General features: G+C 57.6%; 1 protein-coding gene across 4 annotated transcripts in view; it reads left to right on the top strand.

The window, feature by feature from the left end:
- SLC38A9 (solute carrier family 38 member 9) overlaps positions 1-20268 on the top strand; it is a 37537-nt gene that overhangs the window by 5385 nt on the left and 11884 nt on the right. For all 4 annotated transcript variants that reach the window (XR_013814869.1, XR_013814870.1, XR_013814871.1 and 1 more), the window contains exons 3-10: positions 8673-8805; positions 10447-10568; positions 10691-10754; positions 11002-11095; positions 12557-12727; positions 14037-14096; positions 15289-15480; positions 17414-17521. Coding sequence is in view for 1 of the 4 variants with exons in the window: in XM_079795259.1 (XP_079651385.1) it covers positions 8673-8805; positions 10447-10568; positions 10691-10754; positions 11002-11095; positions 12557-12727; positions 14037-14096; positions 15289-15480; positions 17414-17521 (944 nt within the window). In the remaining 3 variants the exon portion in view is untranslated. The remainder of the gene's footprint in view (positions 1-8672; positions 8806-10446; positions 10569-10690; positions 10755-11001; positions 11096-12556; positions 12728-14036; positions 14097-15288; positions 15481-17413; positions 17522-20268) is intronic.

The raw sequence follows: 20268 nt of genomic DNA, 5'->3' as shown, positions 1-20268 counted from the left end.
TGTTTTATTCTTCCTTGCAGCTAGAGACAGCAGCGTGAAGGTTATCGCATGAGGCATTTATCAGTGGCATGTAAGGCGGCCGTGATGGGAGATCGCAGATCTTGTCACTGTCATTGGTATATTCCCACGTCAGGGAGGACAAGAACGGAGGGGACGCTGAGGCGATGCTGGGGATTTCTCTGAAGCCTCTAAACCAGTGGTTCTCAACCTCCCTAATGCCTCAACCCTCATGTTGGGTAACCCCCAACCATAAAACTATTTTCGTTGCTACTTCAACGCGGTCACCCTGAGTCGCGACCCACAGGTTGAGAACCGCTAGCAGGGTCGCCTAAGACCATCGGGAAACACAGATATTTACATAACGATCCATAACAGTAGCAAAATTACAGTTATGAAGTAGCAACGACAATAATGTTATGGCTGGGGGTCACCACAGCCTGAGGAGCTGTGTTAAGGGCCGCGGCGTGAGGAAGGCGGAGAGCCCGGCTCCGAGTTCTATGGTGAGTGATGGACTCTGTGACACTAGAATGCAGGGCGTCACCCCACATTCCACGGCAGGGCGTGGCGGGAGGTGAGAGGACGGGTTGGACCCTGGAGATGACACGGAAATCTGTTTTCTGTAATGAACCTTGACAGAAGGAGAGGGCGACGGCTGACCATCACGGCATAGCCACCTGGGTAAGCGTGGGTTCAGGAAGGCAAATATCCGTACGGACGTAGCAGCATTGAATGTGAATTTGCCTATGAAACGATTTATGTTGAAAACGCTGTCTGACGAAAAAAAATGCGGGAGTACCTTAAAACGTCGTTATTTCTATGAAAACATGAGCGACTTCACTTTACGCACGTAAATAAGTCAGACACCCCGAGGGGATGTATCTCCCGTTGGAAGAACCAGCTCAGGCAGCTGTTTCGAGAACTCGCGTCATTTCTGAGTGACCCTCTGCCGGGGGCCATCCCACGGCCGCCCGGACCATAGTATAACTTCGTGTACTTGTTAGTTATTGACCTTTAAAAGTTAGGGTCACTTTAGCCTCATCTTCACGTATCTGTGAAATGATGAATTTGAAGTAGCGCGTTGCCATCATACCAAACAGTTAAAACAACACGCCCTCCCCCTCCCCCCGCCCTCCTGCTCCCGGAATCGCCTGAGCAGCAGCCGCCTTTGGGAAACTGTCGAGCTGCTCAAGGACAACGTCCCGCTGAGTGGAATGCGGCTCTAACTGACTGGCTTTACCAGCTTCGTGGCCAGGCAGCCTCCGGCGCCCCTGGAAGGGCCTCGAGGAGCTGTGCCCAACGGGAGGGTTTGTCCTCAGGAGGGACACGGCGAGGGGGTCGTTGTCAGGGCCCAAATGACTGCAGCCAGGAGGGCGCCCTCGGGGAAGGCCGGGCTCCGGCAGGCGGGGGCCTCCCCGGGGCCGGCGGCGATTCCAGGCTGACGGGCAGGGCGGCCTCCTGGGCGGGAAATGCCGCCACAGGCCGCTGGTCGCTGCGTGGGCTCCGCGCAGGCCGTCCTGTCGGGCCTGCTTGTTGTTTTAACCGAATGTCGGAAACAGCACCTGCTGCTGAGCTGGTGGCTGGTGGCCACCCTCTCCCTCCCTCTGTGGCGGAGCGGGTCCCGCCACCGCGCACATCACGCACATCACTGAGGCGCTTGCACACTGGGCGGGAGCCGCACACCTCGGAGGGGCCGGTCCCTGCGGGAGGCGGCGCAGCATCGCCTGGGCCCTGGGGGCGTCTGCAAACTGCAGTCCCTCTCGCTCTGCGGGCGCTGCCCGCCCGGCGCCTCCCTGGTTTGGGCGAGTGAGGAGTGGGGCGGGGAGGCTCGCAGGAAGGTCAGACAGCGCTGCCGGTGGCGGAGCCCTGGGAGAGGGCTCAGGCGTCCGCGTCTCCAGGCTTTGGGTGGCCGCCGAGCTGGTGTTGGGACCGCCTCGTGCCCTCCCGGCTCTGGGCGGCCCTGCTGCCGGCGACACCGCTGGGACAGGCCTGCTGGGTGGTTTGCGAGCTTCCCTTTTCCGTTTTCTCCAACTCCTCCTTCTCCCATTCCCCAGGCCCCCACCCCCCCACCCCCGGAGCCTCGGCTTTGGGGCTCCTCTCTGCACCCCGTTTTCCAGGGGCAGAATCACTGGGGAGGCCTTCCTCCTGCCCTGCCCCGTGGGCGCCTCTCTGCAGCTGCTCCTCCCACTCTCGTCTCCCTGTTTCCCATTACCTTCCCGTGTCACTCCTTTTGCTAAAGGCTCCAGGGGACAGCCCGGCCTGGGTTCGAGAGGCTTTAACACGGAGATGTGACAACGGAGTGGGATCTGAGCTCTGCTCCGCAGAACCTGTCCTCTCGGATCCTCACATACCTCCCTCCTCTCCCCAGATGTCTGCTCCCTGCCCCTCGCACCCCATCTGCCCGCCGGCTGCCTGTGCTCTGTCTGATTCTGTTTGTTTCTGTTTTGCCTACGAACCAGCTGTGGTTTATTTTCTTCCCCCTCCTCTTCCTCATTCGCAGTATTTGGAGAAGCCTGAGTTCGGAGGGATCCTGGCCGCGCTGGCTGGCCTGGTGCTCGTCGGCCGGGAGCAGTGTGTGTGGTTGGGAGGAAGAGGGTGGAGAGCTGGCTGTGGGGAGGGAGACCCTCCCTCTCCCCTCTGGCGTCTGCCTGCTGGCCCAGTAATTAGAGCTTCCTGAGAGATGAACATGAGAAAGTGACCCCATTTCATGACAGACGCATGTGTGGGAGCCTCACCCACATGAGAGGCAGACCCCACATCCAGGAGAGGCCGGAGACAGGAAGTCACCTTGAGGCACAGGTGACCGGAGCTGGGGACAGGTCCCGCGCCTGGGGCCTGGGAGGGGAGCCAGATGCTCCCTGATGAGATACCTGCTCTGCCAGGAAAGTCAACCCTGGGGCTGACCAGAGCCCTCCAGGCGCCGGGGGCTCGGTCGCCTTTAGCTCAGAACAGTCGCCTGCTCACCTGGCCGGGCCTGTTCTGAGCCGGCTCAGAGCCACGGGGCTGGGAAGACCGAGAGGGACAGTGAGCCCTGGGTCAGAGAGGGGTTCCGCACTTCCGCAGGGACCTGCAGCCCCTTGACTCCTTTATCCCCGCGAGGCTGGGAACCTGAGCTCCCACAGCCCTGCAGGCCAGAGGGAGACAGGCCCCAGACAAGCTCTGTGAGCTCAGGACGCGTGAACTGGAAGTAGAATGGCCGGGACCCCGCTCAGCGTTACTCACCTCGTCCCCAAAACCGGGCGAAGGGACTCTAGACTCGCCGAGTACCTCGGGCTGGCTCCCAAAGCAAATGTGAACCCTCCCTGTGAAGACAGGATCGCCCTCGGCGTCCAGCTCCTCATGCTCCTTTCCACGTGCTAATGTTCATGAGCACACGGCCCGGCGCCTCAGCAAACCAGCCGGCAGGCAGGAGCGGGACCCGTGCTTAGGAATGGGGGTGGGGGGTGGGGGGAGGGGAATGGGGGGACGGTGCACAATCGAGACCGGCAGGGAATCCAGAGAGCGGAGTGACCAGAAATAGACTTTATAGCATAAGGTGAGCACTGGGCACTGGCGAGAAACATACTCAAGAACCAAATTCATGGGAAATGTTTGTTGGATAAAAAAAGAAGCAAATGGAATTCTGGAACTAAAAAAAAATTTAAGAAATCACAGTGACCGAAGGTAAGAAACCAGTGACAGTGACCAGTATTGGTCGCTGGTGACCATGAGCTGCGGGGACCCCGCTGTCGGGCAGGTGGCCGCTGGGCTCCGGCCCTCCTTGTCTGGTCTGTGATCTGGGACGGGGCTGCCGGTCACCGGAGTCCTGCCAACGGACGCTGGTCCGCTGCTGCAGAGCGAGGTCACCCGGGGGGCCCTTTGGTGACCTTGGTCGCTGTGTCCCCAGGGCCAAAGCAGACTTCTCCCGCTCCCGCTCCCGCTCCTGGCCGGAGAGCTGCCGGAAGGTTCCGAAGGCTGCCTTACGGTGGAAGGCGTAGGAAAGGGCTTTCTCTTTGGGGGTCCGTTTAAAGAGCAGATAAGTTTTATTTTTTGTGTTTTCCATGTCTGTGTAACTGGAGTCAGATCGTGAAGAAAGCAGTTTTCGTGTTCATTGGAAGATTCACATATATGTATTACAAGTAACTTTGATCTCTAGTCTACACAGACTTACTGAATTCTTTACCTTTTTCATTGCCTCTCCAGTTTTTTTTAGGAAAGGAAGTTTTAGTTAAAATGCTGGCCGGGCATTGTTCTTCTCCCTGGCAATTTTTTCAAAAAATGGGGAATAGTTAGGTTACGAAACTTGAAATGCTACTTTTTCCCAGAAATTCTTCTGGTAGATTTGTGTAGGAGAGTAATAATTGGCACGATACTGCAGGCGGAAGCCGACCCTTTACTTAGAATTAAGACAAGCTCTTTATTTCAAAACATCCAGCTGGTCATCTTAACTGGCTGTGTTTAATTAAGATAAGACGGCCTGCGATCTATTTGACGTTCCTGTCCACTGGCTAAAAGGAGGAGCCTCGTGGAGAACGTGCCCTCGGGGGAGTTTTCCCACATCCCGACCTCTCTTGGTTGAGTGTCACTTCCGGTGCGGGCCGCTGCCTCCCGGATGGGCTGGCGTCCGCGGTGCAGGGCCGCTGCCTCCCGGATGGACCGATGTCCACGGTGCAGGCCGCTGCCTCCCGGATGGACCGATGTCCGCGGTGCGGGCCGCTGCCTCCCGGATGGACCGATGTCCGCGGTGCGGGCCGCTGCCTCCCGGATGGACCGATGTCCACGGTGCGGGCCGCTGCCTCCCGGATGGACCGATGTCCGCGGTGCGGGCCGCTGCCTCCCGGATGGACCGATGTCCGCGGTGCGGGGCCGCTGCTTCGCGGCGGCCGGGGAGCTGACCTGTCGGGTGGGTGTTACCTACAGGTGCTTCTGAACTGGACCCATGTGTTCCTTGCGTTTCCATTATCCTTTCAGCCTCGTGCTAGGCTGAGAGCAAGAACAAAACACAAAACCCTCGCCTTTCTCTTGCCCGTCACTTTGTAGCCATCAGAGAAGAGTGTTTGTTTTCACGACAGTAGAATTAACACAACTTACACATTTTTAAAACCAAAATTTGAAGGCATGGTTTGATTAAAAGAATTTGAAATTCATTCTTAGCAGAAGTCTACTTAGTGCAGAGTCCTGGCCTGAGATTCCCGATCAGGGAGTTCTTGTCCACGCGCTGTGACGGACGAAGGTGCGGACTCGGCGGAGCAGCCGCCGGCTTTCTGAGGTCAGGAACGGCGTCGGCGTGCGCTGTGCGTCAGGCCACCCTCACAGCGACGGGCGAGAGGGACCGTCTGTAAGTGCGGTGCCTGTCCGCGTGCGCGTGCCTGTGCACTGGAGGTCATGTATGTGTCCTTGTGTACGTCGTGAACCGTGAAAATGCGCATTTAAAATTGTAAGATGTCATAATTGACCTTGATAAATTACCTTTTACTTATTAACAGTGCGTTAAAACTTTTAACTTTACTTTATAATGTCATCAGTAATAATTGGATATGCCTTTATTTTTGAAAAGCGTTTAACTGCCACACAGTAGTTCAGACTCACGTGAATTCCGCGTCGGTCTCACTCAACAATCACCTCCAGTGTCTGCTGACATCGCTGGTCAGTCCCCACCCTCCGTGGGGCCGCCCCGTTCCCACGCTCAGTGGCTGCGGGCAGGTCTGTGCACACGAGGACTGGTGTGAACCTGCAGGAAGGAGATGGATTTGGGAACCCGTCGTGGAAGCAGGAGCCGAGGGCGGTGGGCCTCTGGGGACAGCGTGGGCTGAGGTGCGGGGCCGTGCTCTGTGCCAGGATGTCCTGTGGGCACCAGCGGAGGCCCGGGTCCCATGGCGTCCCGCAGCGGGGACTGGTACTACGCTTGCTCAGCTCTCTCCTGCCGCCTGAGAGCCGCCGGCAGACCCACCGGCCCCCACAGGAGCAGCGAGCACGTGGCCGTTTTGTGTGTGGTTATTGGCCTGATATTTTTTGAATCCTTGATCCCTTTCTCGGTTTTTTCTTTACCGCCCGGCCCCGTCGGCAGGTGCTGGGTGCCTGGGCGTCGGCCGTGTGCGAGAAGGGCGGTTCAGCCCAGGGCCTTGCTCCCGAGGGTGACCCGTCCCGGTCGTGCTTGCTCCTAAACTTCAGAGGGGCAGCCTGGTGGGCAGGAGGCTGGAGGCAGATGGAAGAGCCATAATGTCTAAGGAATTTAAGCTGTGGGACCCGGAAAAGGCGTTGGGTGGAAATAAGGCTTCTTTGTTTACAAGGATATTAAATGGAAATGTGGGATTTTGAGTCATAAGTTAAACTATTTTTTAAATCTTGCTGAAGGTTAAACGCATTTTTTCTGCAGCGCGGCCATAAATAGAATGCGAGACGAATGTGACTTGTATGCGAAATTCCGTAACTTGTTTGCGGTGGGCCAGCCGGGCTCGGTGCAGGTGGGAGGACCGTGGGGAGGAAGCCGTCGTGTGAAACGGGGCAAATGAAGGCCCGCGTCTCAAGTCCTTTCTTCCGAACAGTGTTCTCCCGACAGAACGATTCATTTTAAAAGTGTGTTCAGATCCAGCGAAAGTTCAGTTTAGACATACAAGTTCTATATTTGCTCTGTGAGATGAAGCTCTAAGCATCTGTTTCTAATAATTCCGTTAAAATATGCTGAGTTGTATATTTTTGAGAATCTGTTTTGAAAAGATGCCCAAATATTTGTGTGAACAGGCACAGAGCGTCTCGATGAAAACTGTTGGAAAAGGAAAACTTTCCGAGTCGTTTTGCTCAGATACCGGAGCCCACTGAGCGGGTACCGGTAGCAGCTCGGTGGGTGCCGGGCAGCCAGCGAGGCAGCGCCCCCGACATCTGCCTGCCTGCCGGCCGGCCGGCCACAAGCAGCCCAGGGCAGACCTGACGCCACGGCTCAGAGCAGCAGCGGCTGCAGGAGAACGTCCCTGTCCCTCTGTCGGTGCCGCGCTCCTTGGTCCCGTTGGTGCGCCAGGGCTGGTCCCAGTCCCCGCGCTAAGGCAACATCGAAGCTGTAATCCCCCCTTGAACTTTGGGGTGTCGTTGCTGCAGAACAAGGGAGCCCTGTTGGGCGTGAGCTCCCAGGGATGATCACACGTCTCCCGGACATAGGTCTTTTAAATGTTTCTTTTGATTTTTAGAGAGAGAGGAAGCGAGTGAGAGATAGAAACATCCATGAGAGGGAAACATCACTGATCGAATGCCTCCTGCACGCCCCCTACTAGGGATCGAGCCCACAATCCGGGCGTGTGCCCTGACCGGGAATTGAACCAACGACCTCTTGGTTCATGGGTGGACGCTCAACCACTGAGCCACACCAGCCGGGCAGACATAATGTTTTTACATTGCTTCTTAGTCCTGCTGAGTGTCACAGTCCTGGTCTAAATTACGCAGACAGCGTGATGCTGTGAGGGGGGTGGCTTTCTCAGGGTACGGATGTGTAAGCAGGCCGGTGTGTTCCGCTTCTGACCCTCATTCCTCTCCTGTCCACGTGAGGTTTATGGAAACCATTCGCCTCGTTTCGCTTCTCTGCCAGTTTAGAGAGTAGGTCCCGCGGTCTCATATCCCCACGTTGGCACTGGTGAGGGCTCTTCCTGGGTTAGAGTAGAACGTACCCTCCGTATCCGAGTGCTCTGGTGGGGGATGAACAATAGAGATTCGGAGATTCTGTGCTAACCAGAGAGACAAGACTGCGTCTCACATCTCTCCCGCTGTTTCTCTCAAGCAGCAGAAATTAGACTTTAGTCACTAGGTCTCCACGTGTTCCCCACAAGGCCAGCTCGGCGGTGTCTTCAGAAATGACGGCCCTTCTTCTGTACACGTCAGCGTCCTTCAGAGCCGAGCGTGCAGGGAAGTCGCACGGAACCAGTGACAAAGCCCTGGTCTTCCCTCCTGAAACGGCACATTCCCGGCAGCGTGGGGTGCAGGCCGTGGTGCCACGGGGGCCTGGGCATCCGCAGAGGAGGGCTCCTTCCGTGCCTCTGCCTGGCCTCCTTGGGGAAAGGGGACCCCTGGACGCGTAGAGCGCAGGCGGGGGTTTCAGGGAGGCCCGGGAGGGCTAGTGACAGAAGTGATGATTGACACGCAGAGTCTGAGCTCTGGGGACAGGGCCTGAGCAGGAGCTCGCCGAGTCAGGTGTGTCATCGCATTCCGGGCAAAGCAGAGCGCGGCACTCGTGAGAGCTGGCGTCTGGACGTCCCCCCGGCCGGTCCCCGGGGTCGGCCTCGCAGGGCACGGTGGGTCACGCAGCCTGGGCACACGGGCCACGTGGCAGGAGCTGCTGGTCCCGGGGTGACCCGGCACAGAGGAGGAGGGACGTTCCTGTCCACCGTTCCTCTGACTCAGGGCCAGCAGCTCCGAGAGAGAATGCCGAGCTGTGTCTGAGTCTGATGGTTGGAAACTGACAGCTGCTCTGTTCTCTCTGACGACGGCGTGGAGCCCTTTGTTCTGTCTCCTCGGCCGCTGACTGTCTTCAGTTTAAAAGGCAGCTCGGTGGCCGGGCGTCGTGGGCAGAGCTGGGCTGGAGAAGGCTCCCTTTGTGCGCTTCCTGCCCGCGTGGGAGGGAGCCTGGCCCGGCGCCTCCGTCCCCCACGCGGGCAGGACGCCCTTGTCTTCTGCCTCCAGGATGTTCTCTGTCAAGCGTCTTCCCTCCGCAGGCCTTTCCACGTGGAGCCCACCAACATCGTCGGCGCGAGCGACGTGGTGCAGAGGGTCAGCGACCGCGCCTCGGCCATGAGCAAGCGGATCCACTACTATAGCCGGCTCACGGCTCCCGCAGACCAGGCGCTGGTAAGGCCGCCACCGCCTGGGGCCGCGTCGGATGAACGTGAGCAGCAGCCGGGCGGCTCCCGGGCTTGGACTCCGCTGGTCACGTTCCAAGGGTGGTGTCATGGGAAGTCAGACCGTGGCTCACTGGTACACGTCTTCCTCCCGCAGGCTCATTCCTGCGGGGCCTGGCACGCGAGACCGTCTCCCCGTGTTGACAACAGCGGGCGGTTTGCTGTGGGAGAGGCTGCTCACCCCGTGCTGGGGGCGCCGGGGGGAGGCCACGGGGCCACGGGCCAGGGGTGGCTGACTCTTAATCTCCTAAGATCTGTATTGCTAGTTTAGGATCAAAAACATTTGTTTTAAGTAACTGGTTGCCTATAAGCAGTAGCACATTTGAGATATTCAGAAACTTCAAACATAAGGAGCCACGGAGGCGTGCTGGGAGAAAAGACAGGGCTTTCTCTAAGTAATCACAAACGGGAAGGGAGCAGCATTCTGCAGCCCGCTGAGGGCCAGGGCTGGGCGGTCACTCGGTGGAGAGCTCACGCTAAGCACTGGGAGGCATTACGACCTTGTGTGTAGCCGAAAGACGGGCTTCCAGAACATTCTGGAGGAGATGATTTCCCCCAGTTTTTCACTTGTTCCTCCCGAGGCCTTTCCATTCGTGGTGGTGATGAGTCCTGGTTTCATACCAGGACTAGGTCAGCCTCTGGGAGCAGAAGGAGCCCAGCATCTCGGATCTGGTCAGACGCCTGCAGGCTCCGCCTGTGGAGGCAGCCGTGGCGGGCCGGGCCGGGCCGGCTGTGTGTCGTTTGCCGGGACACTCGGTGAGCAGGCACCCCCGGGAAGCCCCTCTGTGACCGGGCTGTGAGGTGACTGGTGTATCCAAGCACATACACAGTTGATCTAAAATTAGCAATGGATACGACCGTTTTTAATGAAGGTGTTTATCCATCATCATTTTCGGAGAATCCCAGTTTCCAAAGGACTGTTCTCGGGGGGATGGGTGGAATCCCATCAGGAAGCTACTTTTCCTGCGAAAGAGGGAGGCAGAGTTGGGAGGACGTGGACGGAGGGGGCGGGCTCTGTGGTGAGAGCCCCCGTCCATCCTTCCCTCTGCCTCCTCCTCTGCAGGCTCCTCCCTCTGGTCTGCGTCCTCCATCCTCAAGGATCCTGGCGTTGCCTTTTCCTTAAGCTGCGCTGGCCCCCGCTTCCCTTCAGCCACCGCGGGGTCTGAGTGGCCTACACACAGTGTTCCTTCTCCCCTGGCGACTCCTGCGTCCCTAACAGTGGGGGCTCCTCCCCCTCCCCCGGGTCGACCACCTCACTAAGAGTCCAGTGCCCACCTCGTTCTGGAAGTTCCCCCAGCGCAGGCCAGGCTCCACCGGAGCCTCCTGACCTCGGACTCCCCGGCCCCTCTCCGCTCCCCGAAACGGAGGAGAGGAGCGTGGGGGCCGCGTAGCCAGGGCCTCCCCTCCTTTCGGATGAAGAGTTCGTGGTGGCCAGTCCTCAGGTGCTCGCTCCTGCAGGCGTTCACTGTGTGTGGAGAGAACTTGTGTGTGTTAATTGGGATGTGTCTGTCGTCTGCTCATGACGCTCGGACGTGCAGGAGACACCCTGCGTGGCGTTTGCCGGCCCTGAGTTTGCGTGTCCGTTTCACAGGTTGCCCCAGACCACGTGGTCCCGGCGCCGGAGGAGCGCTACGTGTACAGCCCGCTGGGCTCCGCCTACAAACTCCAGAGCTGCTCCGAGGGGTCCGGGAAGAACAGCAGCCTCGTGACCATGTGAGTGGGCCTGCCGTCGGCAGCGGGACGGAGCCCGAGCGCGTGGGGTGCTGCTGGCTCTCCGTCCCAGTGAAAGCGTCTGCGGAGTAACGCCCCCTCCCCCCGCTGCCGCTCTGTTTCAGCTTCATGATCTGGAATACCATGATGGGGACCTCGATACTCAGTATTCCTTGGGGCATCAAGCAGGTAATGTCATTTTTCAGCATAATTTTAGCCTGAATTCTTGTTCTTTTTATGTGGTGAGTCTTGCAGTAGCGGTTTTACTAAATCTACATCAATTTTTTAAAAGAGAGCAGATGATAATACTTAATTTACATGAAGTGGAATGTTTTTATCGTAATTGCTTACCAGGTTTTTATCATGATCATTTAGGGCGGCGTCAGTGTTTGCTCTGACGTGACGTGTGTGCCGTTCTGCATTTTATCTCGAACAGGCGGGATTCACGACCGGGGTGTGCGTCATCCTGCTGATGGGCCTGCTGACCCTTTACTGCTGCTACCGGGTGGTGAGGTCACGAGCCACGATACGTAAGCGCTGCTCAGTGAGGACCGGCAGGCGTGCACGGCGCGTCCCGCGCAGGGAGCCCGCCAGCCTGTGCGTCCTGTTTGGTGCCTAAACCCTGGCCCCGGGCTGACAGCGGCCGCCCTTGGCGGTCAGGAGGCCGCGGGTTCTCTGCGGAACACTCACCGTGGAGTCAGTCCTTAGCAGGGGAAGGCCTGTTGGTCACTGAGACCTCTGCAGGAGCTAACCTTAGAAATCAGTGGTCTTCTCCAGTTAACGGCCATTGCTTTGACCTATCCCGACTGAAAGACCTACATGTTGGGCTCTCCTAAAAGTAGACATTATAACTAGAAAAACATAAAAATGTGAGCAATGTGTCCTTTATAGCGAACTCTAAAAATTGTACCAACGCATTTCTTCCACTCGTCTCCATAAATTCTGGATCAGGGCGATGCCTTCTTGGATTGTGTTCGAGTAACTTCGGGCCTAAACAGGCGCACATTGTTAAATCCTAGCAAGTATGAGTCAGCAGACGGCATTGTCCAATTGTTTTCCGCCTCTCCTAAGCAGTGGTGTGTTTTCCCTTCATTGTGTTACTTATTCATAGCCCTTCCCCTGTACCCACAAGTCCCTTGGTGCTCTTGTAGATCTGCCAAGTTCTTTATATGATGCAGCCACTAGCCCTTTATCTATTATTTCTGGTCAATTTTTCCCCATTCCGTATTTGAATGGCTTTTTTATTATACGGGTTTGTTTATATCTGCCCATCTTTTCCATGGTAATTCAGTTGGTAGGAAAAGGATAAACTTTCATGTTCTGTTTCTACACTGTCTTCTAACTTTTCTGTAATTAAAAAAAATTTTTTAAGGTTTTTTTAATTGATTTCAGAGAGAGGAAGGGAGAGGGAGAGAGGGATAGAAACATCAATGATGAGAGAGAATCATTGGTCGCTGCCTCCTGCACATCCCCTACTGGAGGTCAAGCCCGCAACCCAGGCATGTGCCCTGACCAGGAATCGAACCGTGACCTCCTGGTTCATGGGTCACGCTCTACCACTGAGCCACGCCGGCTGGGCTGATTTTTTTCAATTCTTAACTCAGTTGTGTGAAGCTTAAGTTGGCATGTGTGGTATAAAATATGACTTAAGAAAACTGTTTCCCTTGTTATTATCTAAGCATGATGCCTTCTGTTCCTTTACTAATGATTTTGTCCCACCTGGGCTTACCACGTGCTTTTCCTCATGACAAACTGTTACTATACTGTTACCTGTTTCTCAGAGTATCTGTACCATTCTGTTGACCCACATTTATTTTTATGCGTTTGCTCTATGTTCTCACTTCTGTTATTTCTCACTATGATCTACTGTGGGCTGCTGTAACACCCATCGTCTTTTACTAAATATTCTGAGTTAATCTGGGGAAAGAAAGGGTGAATGTGGAATGTGGAACTGACCCCTGATTTTACTCTCCTCCTCTTCTTCCTCGCAGCATCGGTGGACACCTCGGCCTGGGAGTTCCCCGACGTCTGCAGGCACTACTTTGGCGCCTTCGGGCAGTGGTCGAGCCTCCTGTTCTCCCTGGTGTCGCTCGTCGGAGCCATGGTCGTGTACTGGGTGCTCATGTCTAACTTCCTGTTTAATACCGGGAAGTTCCTGTTCAGTAAGTCTCCACGTCATGTGCGTTCACAGTTACTCCAGGTGCCATAACTACTGTCATGGTTTAGCTTCGCCTTAAATTCTGGACTTGGGACAAATAAAGAAAAAGGTGCTATTTGTAATTCTAGGAAATATATCTGATTCCATTTGTCTTCTGTGGGTATGATCTCATATACAATGTGTATGCTCATTTGCAAAGAGTAATTTCTGAATCAGTTATGTTCCTTCAGATTCTCTAATTAATATAAAATGTATTAAGCTCCAGCAGATGTTTTAAGCAGTTTCCGTCTCTACCACGAGATGTTAGCGCGACACAGCTCACGGAGTTAGTTCATAGGTGTCGGTTACGAAAGACGTTGTGTAGAGTCTCGGGAAGCAAACTCCAGCCACTCGTCTTCGGAGGGTGAGGATCGCAGTCAGGAACCCGCTGCGCACAGGCCCGCGGGCGCGGGCTGGGAGACGCTGCCAGCCAGGCCACTCGTCAGGGCTCTCCCGGCTCCTGGCCGGCGTGAGCGTGGGCGTCAGGACCGCCATGAACATCCTCAGCTTCTCATCTCAGACCACGAACCGCCCCTGGGGGTGCTGTAAAACCCGGAGCACGAAACTCCCTTCCTTCTGCCCCGACGCCCACACGGTGGAGTCCCGTGTTTAACCTACTTTACGACCTTGAGATCGCCTCTCACATCCTTACCGCCCCTTTTAAGTTTTAATCAAGCACGCTTATTAATGCTTCCTGGGTTAAACAAGGTCAGCGCCACGCAGCACAGAGCGAGCCTCTCAGGCCCAGGCGGCAGGAAACGCGCCCCTGACCGCCCGGCCCGGCCCTCCCGGGGGTGATGGGCGCCAGGTGTCTGCCCGCGCTCCTCACCTGCCGGCTCGGGTGCACGGGGCGCTGTGGGCGTGGCCTGGTCTGTGAAAGCACCTGCCGTGCTTTGTGACCTGCAAGTGATTTCCAGATCAGTAGGCCCTTGTGTGGCCTTTCCCTCCTGCAGACGCTACCCTCTGTGAGGTGTGGCCAGCTCACACTCAGCGAGCAGAGGGGGTGTACACGCGTGGTCTTCACCAGGGCCCTTACCTAGACCAGCCTCTGGGCGGGTGTTTAAGAACCTCGGTCAGTGACGCCAGCCCCCCCCCCCGCCCCCCGGGGGAGGAGGCTGAGCTGCCGAGCTGCGTGCGGCTGCGGTGGTCTGGTTCCGGGGTCAGCAGTGCCGCCCAGACGACCCTCACAGCTGGGTACGGATAAAAGGCTTCAGCGGTGGTCAGTCCAGCCTCTCATTCAGCATTATCCAACTCTGTTTTTCCTTCGTTTTCAGATTTTATTCATCACATTAATGACACAGATGCTGCACTGAGAACCAATGATAGCAACCCTGGTAAGTCGTGTGGAGTGCACGTTCAGCTTGGTTTTTATTCCCCACTTTGCTTCAAAATAGGTTTAAGGTAGAAATGATGACTTTGTTTTAGGTAAATCTACCACAAAACCGTTCCCACTGTTACCTGGGCCACTATTGAATTGTTGGCCATCAGTGTGTTAAAAAAGCACAGGAAACCAGCTGCACCCCAGTTAGTGCTAATGTGAGGCGCGCGACGCCAGGTCCTGCGCCCCCTCACAGCTGTGGCCACGTCGGCAGGGCCCGTGTTTGCCGTGAAGGCTCAGCACACAGTTCACGCGCCTGGACCCCTGCCCGTGTTGGGCCCGGGCGCAGGTCCAGTTTGCTGACTGAGTTTTAGGCCCTGGTGCTCAGTCACCAATGTTAAGGCACACGCCTGTATTCTGTGGAGTCGCTCCCTTCCCGACGGTGAGCAGCAGTGAACACGCATGGCCTGGCGGTGCGTCTGCGCTTCCTGCGGGTGGCGCTGAGGACGCTGCCGTGTGCGTCTCACCGCCGAGCTGTCCGGAGCGGCATTCCCGGGGCTGCTGAGCCTGGGAGCGGGGCGGGCCGTGTTCCATCCGCGGCAGACGCTGCCACGGGCCGTAGTGCTAGAAACGGCTTCACTTCCCCGCTCCCGGGTCACATCTGGGCTCCCGGCTGCCGACTCGGGATCCCTGGAGTGCAGGGTTCCCACGCGCTGACCAGTGATGGGGTGTTGGCAGTGCTGTGACGGCCACTTCAACCGTGTCCGCTTTTCATTCCAGAACCAGCGATCAGTTCGTTGTTGGCAAAAGCCTGTCCTCTGGCCGTGGGGGGCTAATCACAGCACGCTGCCCTGCATGGCATCTCTCATGTTACCGTTACGTACATGAGATCAATTCTGGGGCCTCTCAGATGACCCCCCCAAACTCCTGTGGTCCGATACCTGCTCTCTGGCCGGGGAGCCACAGGGGTTTGGGGGAGCGCCTCACAGTTCCCAGGAGGAATGAGGGATGTGCCTGCCCATTTTCTACCATTCCTCCCCCTTTCACTGTGTCTAGGTAGGAGGTTTCTAATATATCTGAGTGTAAGCCTCCGTCTTTCCCGAGAGGAGAGACTGGGTGTTAGGGTGCAGGCTGAGCCGGGGGCCCGTGTACGCCTCCGGGGGCCCGTCTGCTCTCTGCGCGCTCCTGACCGACGCCTTCCCGTGCAGTGACCTGTCCGAGCGCAGGCCGCGGCCGTCCCGACAACGGCTCTGCCGTCTTCTCCGCCGACGCCACGGGCCGGCAGCAGTTCGAGGAGTGGTGGGACAAGTCCCGGACGGTGCCCTTCTACCTCGTGGGGCTGCTCCTGCCGCTGCTCAGCTTTAGGTCGCCGTCCTTCTTCTCCAGGTTCAACGTCCTAGGTGCGCTGAGGTGCGAGGCGGGTGCAGGGAGCCTCCTGGCCCCGTGGGAATGCCTGGTGTGGCGGGGGGCGGGGGTGGGGGCTGCCCGGCTGTTCCTCTGTGTTAATTATTGACGCGCACATTTCCCTGCTCGGGGGCTTGCTTTTTTGTTGTTTTTTGTTGTTGTTGTTGTTGATCCTCACCCCAGGACATTTTTCCATTGATTTTAGAGAGAGGGGAAGAGAGAGGGAAAGACAGAGAGAGAAACATTGATGTGAGAGAGACACATCAATTGGTTGCCTCCTGCACACACCTCCCACTGGGGCTGGGGATCAAGCCCGCAACCAAGGGACGTGCCCTTGAGTGGAATCGAACCCAGGACCCTTCAGTCCGAGGGCCGACCTATCCACTGAGCCACCCCGGCCAGGCTTGGGGCTGTCGTTAGGACTGGCACGGGAAACGGTGATGACGGTTTCAAACCCAGGTCCCTCCCGGGGCGAGCAGCGCTTCCCGCCCCTCGGAGTGTGGAGGGAGGAGGAAGTAGACGAGTTCCGGGCCCTCGGTTCCGAAGGCTGGCAGGTTAGCCCTCGCTGAGGGAGGACATGGAGCGGCTCTCCCGTCCCAGTTAGAGTGTACACAGGAGCGTCGCCTGACTGTCCGCCTGGGGGTCGTCTCTGCTCGCTCCTCAGTCTGCCTGCCCTAGCTCCTCCGGCGCCTTTTCCTCCTGGAGCACGTGTGCCTTCTGGAGGAGCAGACTTCTTCCTGGGAGCCTGTCGCACACGCTTCTGAGATCACGGAATGAAATCTGCCCGTGTCTCCTCTTACAGCCTTAAGGTGACCAAAGGCACCGGGGCCAGCTCCGAGCCGGTTAGCTAGAGACCAGGGCGCCATCATGAGGAGCTGATGCCCAGCGAGGGCGCAGCGTCTCCCTCCCTGTAGATCCGATCCCGCTGGCAGCCCGGAGTATAGACCCCTGAGACTCCATCACGCTGAGCAGGTGGCCTTCGGGTGTCCAATAAACGACGACGAGGGAGGGTTGTCCCTCTTACCCCGGCCTCAGCAGGATGCACGCCCAGACCCAGAAAATGAAGTCTGTCCTGCCGGCGGGGGCCTCGTGTCTGCAGCCTCTGGCAGCCCCCCTCCAAGCCCACAGCGGCCTGGCGGCTCCTCTGTGGTTTCCTGACCTGCCCACCGACTTCCGAGGGTCAGGTCTTTGACAGTGAGCCGTGAACTGAGAGAAGGGTGCGCCCAGCTGGGCAGAGCGTCGCCAGCCTTCTCACCAGGCTGACTCCTTCCCGCCCCCTAAGGACGGTGTGCCTCTGCCGTTTTCTTGTAAAGCTGTAGCTTCCTGAGAGAAATTAGCACCCGATCCCTAGAAACCTCCTGGCTCAACTCCATTGTGACGACCTAACTCCTTAACGGGAGCAGCCCTCGGACTCCCAGGCTGAGGTTCGAAGCCCCGTCCCTGGGCCTGAGGCTCCGTCTTCTCTCCCCCCGCCCCCCCAAACAGCTGCCCATCACAGCCTCCCCCAGGCCCAGGCAGCGCCCCGGGCTCTAGGCCCCTCGCCTTGCCCTGGATGTCGGACTGACATTCCCAGCCTGTTGACGCCCGAACCTTCCAGCACGAAGACCGAGTCCCTTTTCTCGTGTCGCCGGGCGGCTTTGTGGTGGACTCTGCGGCCTCCACTAAGCTCAGCTCAGGCGTGCGCCGGCCGCGGCCTTCAGCGATGGCTGAGGCCCTTCCTCGGTCCTCCCGGCCTCCTGCACCGCTTTCTGCTCTGTGTGCTGCTAACCACGCCTGCTCCTGCCTTAGCCTCCCCCACCCCAACCCCCCGCCCCCGTGTGGTGGGGAACGCAGTGACGGCGAGTGTCCTGTCTTTGCTGAGAACCCGGAACAAGCAGGGTGACAGCGATCTGCACACTGAACAGGCCTGATGGTTCTGGTCTCTCACAGGCACGGTGTCCGTTGTCTACTTGACCTTCCTCGTCACCTTGAAGGCTGCTCGCTCGGGATTTCACCTGGAGTTTCACTGGTTTACGCCAACAGAGTTTTTTGTACCAGGTGAGCTGCTTCAATAGCGGGATCTTTACGTTCACCACGTGGACTGTTGCTCTTCTAAGACAGGAACGTCTTGCTTACGCAGAGCGTCGTCAGGGATGCTGTTAAGCTGAAACCAGTCCCGTGGGGCCCTGGCTGGTGGCTCCGTTGCTTGGAGCATCGTCCTGCACCCGGAGGGGCGGGTGGGGTTCCCGCCAGGGCGCCTGCCTGGGCCGCAGGTTTGATCCCAGGTCAGGGCCCGGGGGAAGGCAGCCGGTTAGTGTCTCTCCCCCCTCCCCTCTCTGAAGCCAGTACGCACGCCCTCGGGTGAGAATCGGAGAAGGGCCAGGTGAAGCTGCTCTGCTCGTCCTCGTTAGGGAGCACGCGGGCCCTTTGTCACCTCAGCCTCCAAGTGACCACGCAGTCAGAGCCACGACCCAGACGTGGCCCAGGGAACGGAGCCGGGATTTCAGGGACTTCCGACGCGGTCCGGACGGACACGCGGGGATCGCGCTGCTCGTCGGCATCGTTGCCCGTGGGCTTCCTATCGCTGCCTTCCAGGCTGAGGGCACTGCTGCGTGCCCCCTCCTTCCTTCCTCATAGTTACAACTTGGCATTTTCTAAAGTTTCACCCTAATGCGAGGGTTTGGACAGGATACAGAGCACCGTGAGGCCAGGTGGGTCATGCTGAGTGAGGAGACAGCCCAGGAAGGAAGTGACTATTGGACTAGGTGGGGGGGGGGGGGGGGGGGGGAACACCGGCCGGGGGCCACAGGCGCCGGAGAAATGTGTGGTCTGGCCCTGTCCTCACATTAGGTGAGTGCACTGGATGGCCCAGCAGAGCAGCTGATTGTTGAGGGGGTGGGGTGGCCGCGAGTGATGTCATCAGTACCCGATGGCCTGGCCGAAAGCAGGTCCCCACCCTGGGCTAGAGAATCCTGAAGATGAAGAAGGAGACGTGGTCCTCGACGGCTCCTTCCCTTCTCAGCGCTGACCTGCAGCGTGTCCCATCTCCGCTCTGTCTGGGACTCCACAGGCTGCGACCTGCCCCCGCCTGTCCCCCGCCCCCCCCCACCTGCCCCCATTCCCGCTGTGCAGCCGCCCTGGTCCCGGGCTGAGCTGGAGGTCACGGAGGTGGTGGTTGGCGCTGCCTGGTTCCTGGTTTTCCCAGGTCTGACTAGTCTCACTAGGCAAGAGGACAAGGGAACGCCCCAAATTACACCCTCAACGTGTTACCCATGAAACACATTCGATGTTGAGGAAGGAAGGAGGGAGCTTTGTCTTGGAAATAAAAACGAGAACAGCGCGGAGCGTAAAGAGCCGGCGGATCTCAGGGCTCGCCCAGCAGACACGGCGAAGCTCACCCTCCCGCGGGGAAGCCCTACGGCAGGAGTTGTCGCTGAGACTGAAGGCGGCTGACATGTCCACGGGGCGTGACCCCTATGAACCGTGTGCAGACCATGCACAGCGATGGCAGCTAGAGGCACAGACCCCGTTGGAGCTGGGAGGGGGGGGAGGGGGACAGAGGGACTGGTGTTGTCGTGTGGAAGCCTGGGACGAGGACGAGGACGAGGAGCGCCGTGTCCCCCGTCCCCGGCACCCGCTTTGCTCCGCCTTAAAGAGCGTCCACACATTTCCCAGGAACTGTCATCAGATAAACTCCCATGCTGGGCAGAAATAAGGACTCAAAGGAAATGTGTGAGATACAGCAACTCCCAAAAGTGGACTAGAAATCATGGATGCCGGGATGGACAGAATACGGGGAGAGGGCGGGCGGGGGAGGGAGGACAGGGAGGGGGAGGGGAGAGGGGGGGAGGAGAATAAGGATGAGAACAGAGCACTACTTCAGGGGCCCAGCACCACTGAAACTAGTCCATGGAAGAGAGCATGAGGGGATGAACCTGCCAGAGAAGTAGCTGAAGACGTTCCCCAGAACTGAGCGCAGGACTTCTGTGCGAAGGGCTCCCTGTGCCCAGCTGTGGCTGAGACCCCACCAGCCACCGTCAAATCCAGGCCCTGGGCGAAGGGGTGGGCGGAGCATCCATGCGCAGGCCCGGGAGGGGGCGGTCTGAGAGCGAGAAGACACCCGCAGGGTCACAAGGCTCAGAATAGGTTCTTTTCACCTAAAATGCTAAGCCCCGCCATACTGTCTGTGCCTCTTCAAGTCTTTTGCCCAACTTTCTGTTTTTTTAATTGATTTATAAGCATTCTTCATACATTCTAGATGTGCCTCCTGTGTCAGATGGAAGTATTACAGCTATGCCCTCCCCCCCCCTTTCTCTCTTAATATGTCTTCTCCAACGAATAAAGCAGCAGCTTGAAAATGATGGGCAGTCCGGGGCTCCTCGGAGACCACGTTGTCAAGGAGTCTGTGGTCCTGGGCTCCCTCGGAGTATTTTCCGTCCGTCCGTGTGTGTGGGTCAGGCTGCAGCAAGTCCCTGCAGGCATGTGGGTCTTGTTTTTTAATCCGCTCAGCCACTCCGTGTTCTGTGTTTGGAGAGCTCAGTCTGTTCACACTGAGACTAATTGTTGGTAGCTATGGGCTTCCTATTGCCATGTTGTTCACGGATTTCTTGTCATTCCTTTCTTCCTTCATGATGGGGTGACTTTGGATTCTTACTGAAGAGTTTTTCCATTGTTCCTCTAGAATGAGTATCTGCAAATAAGGTCATATGTAAATAATAATTTTACCCTCTTTCCCACCTTGGTGCCTCGATTATAGTTATGTGAGCATAGTGCTGCCATTGAGATGATGTCACCTTTACTGCTCT

The sequence above is a fragment of the Cnephaeus nilssonii genome (genome assembly GCF_951640355.1).
Source record: "Cnephaeus nilssonii genome assembly, chromosome: 2".
Taxonomy (NCBI): Eukaryota; Metazoa; Chordata; class Mammalia; order Chiroptera; family Vespertilionidae; genus Cnephaeus; species Cnephaeus nilssonii.
The sequence above is the reverse complement of the archived record's forward strand: the minus strand, read 5'-3'. Positions and strand labels throughout refer to the sequence as shown.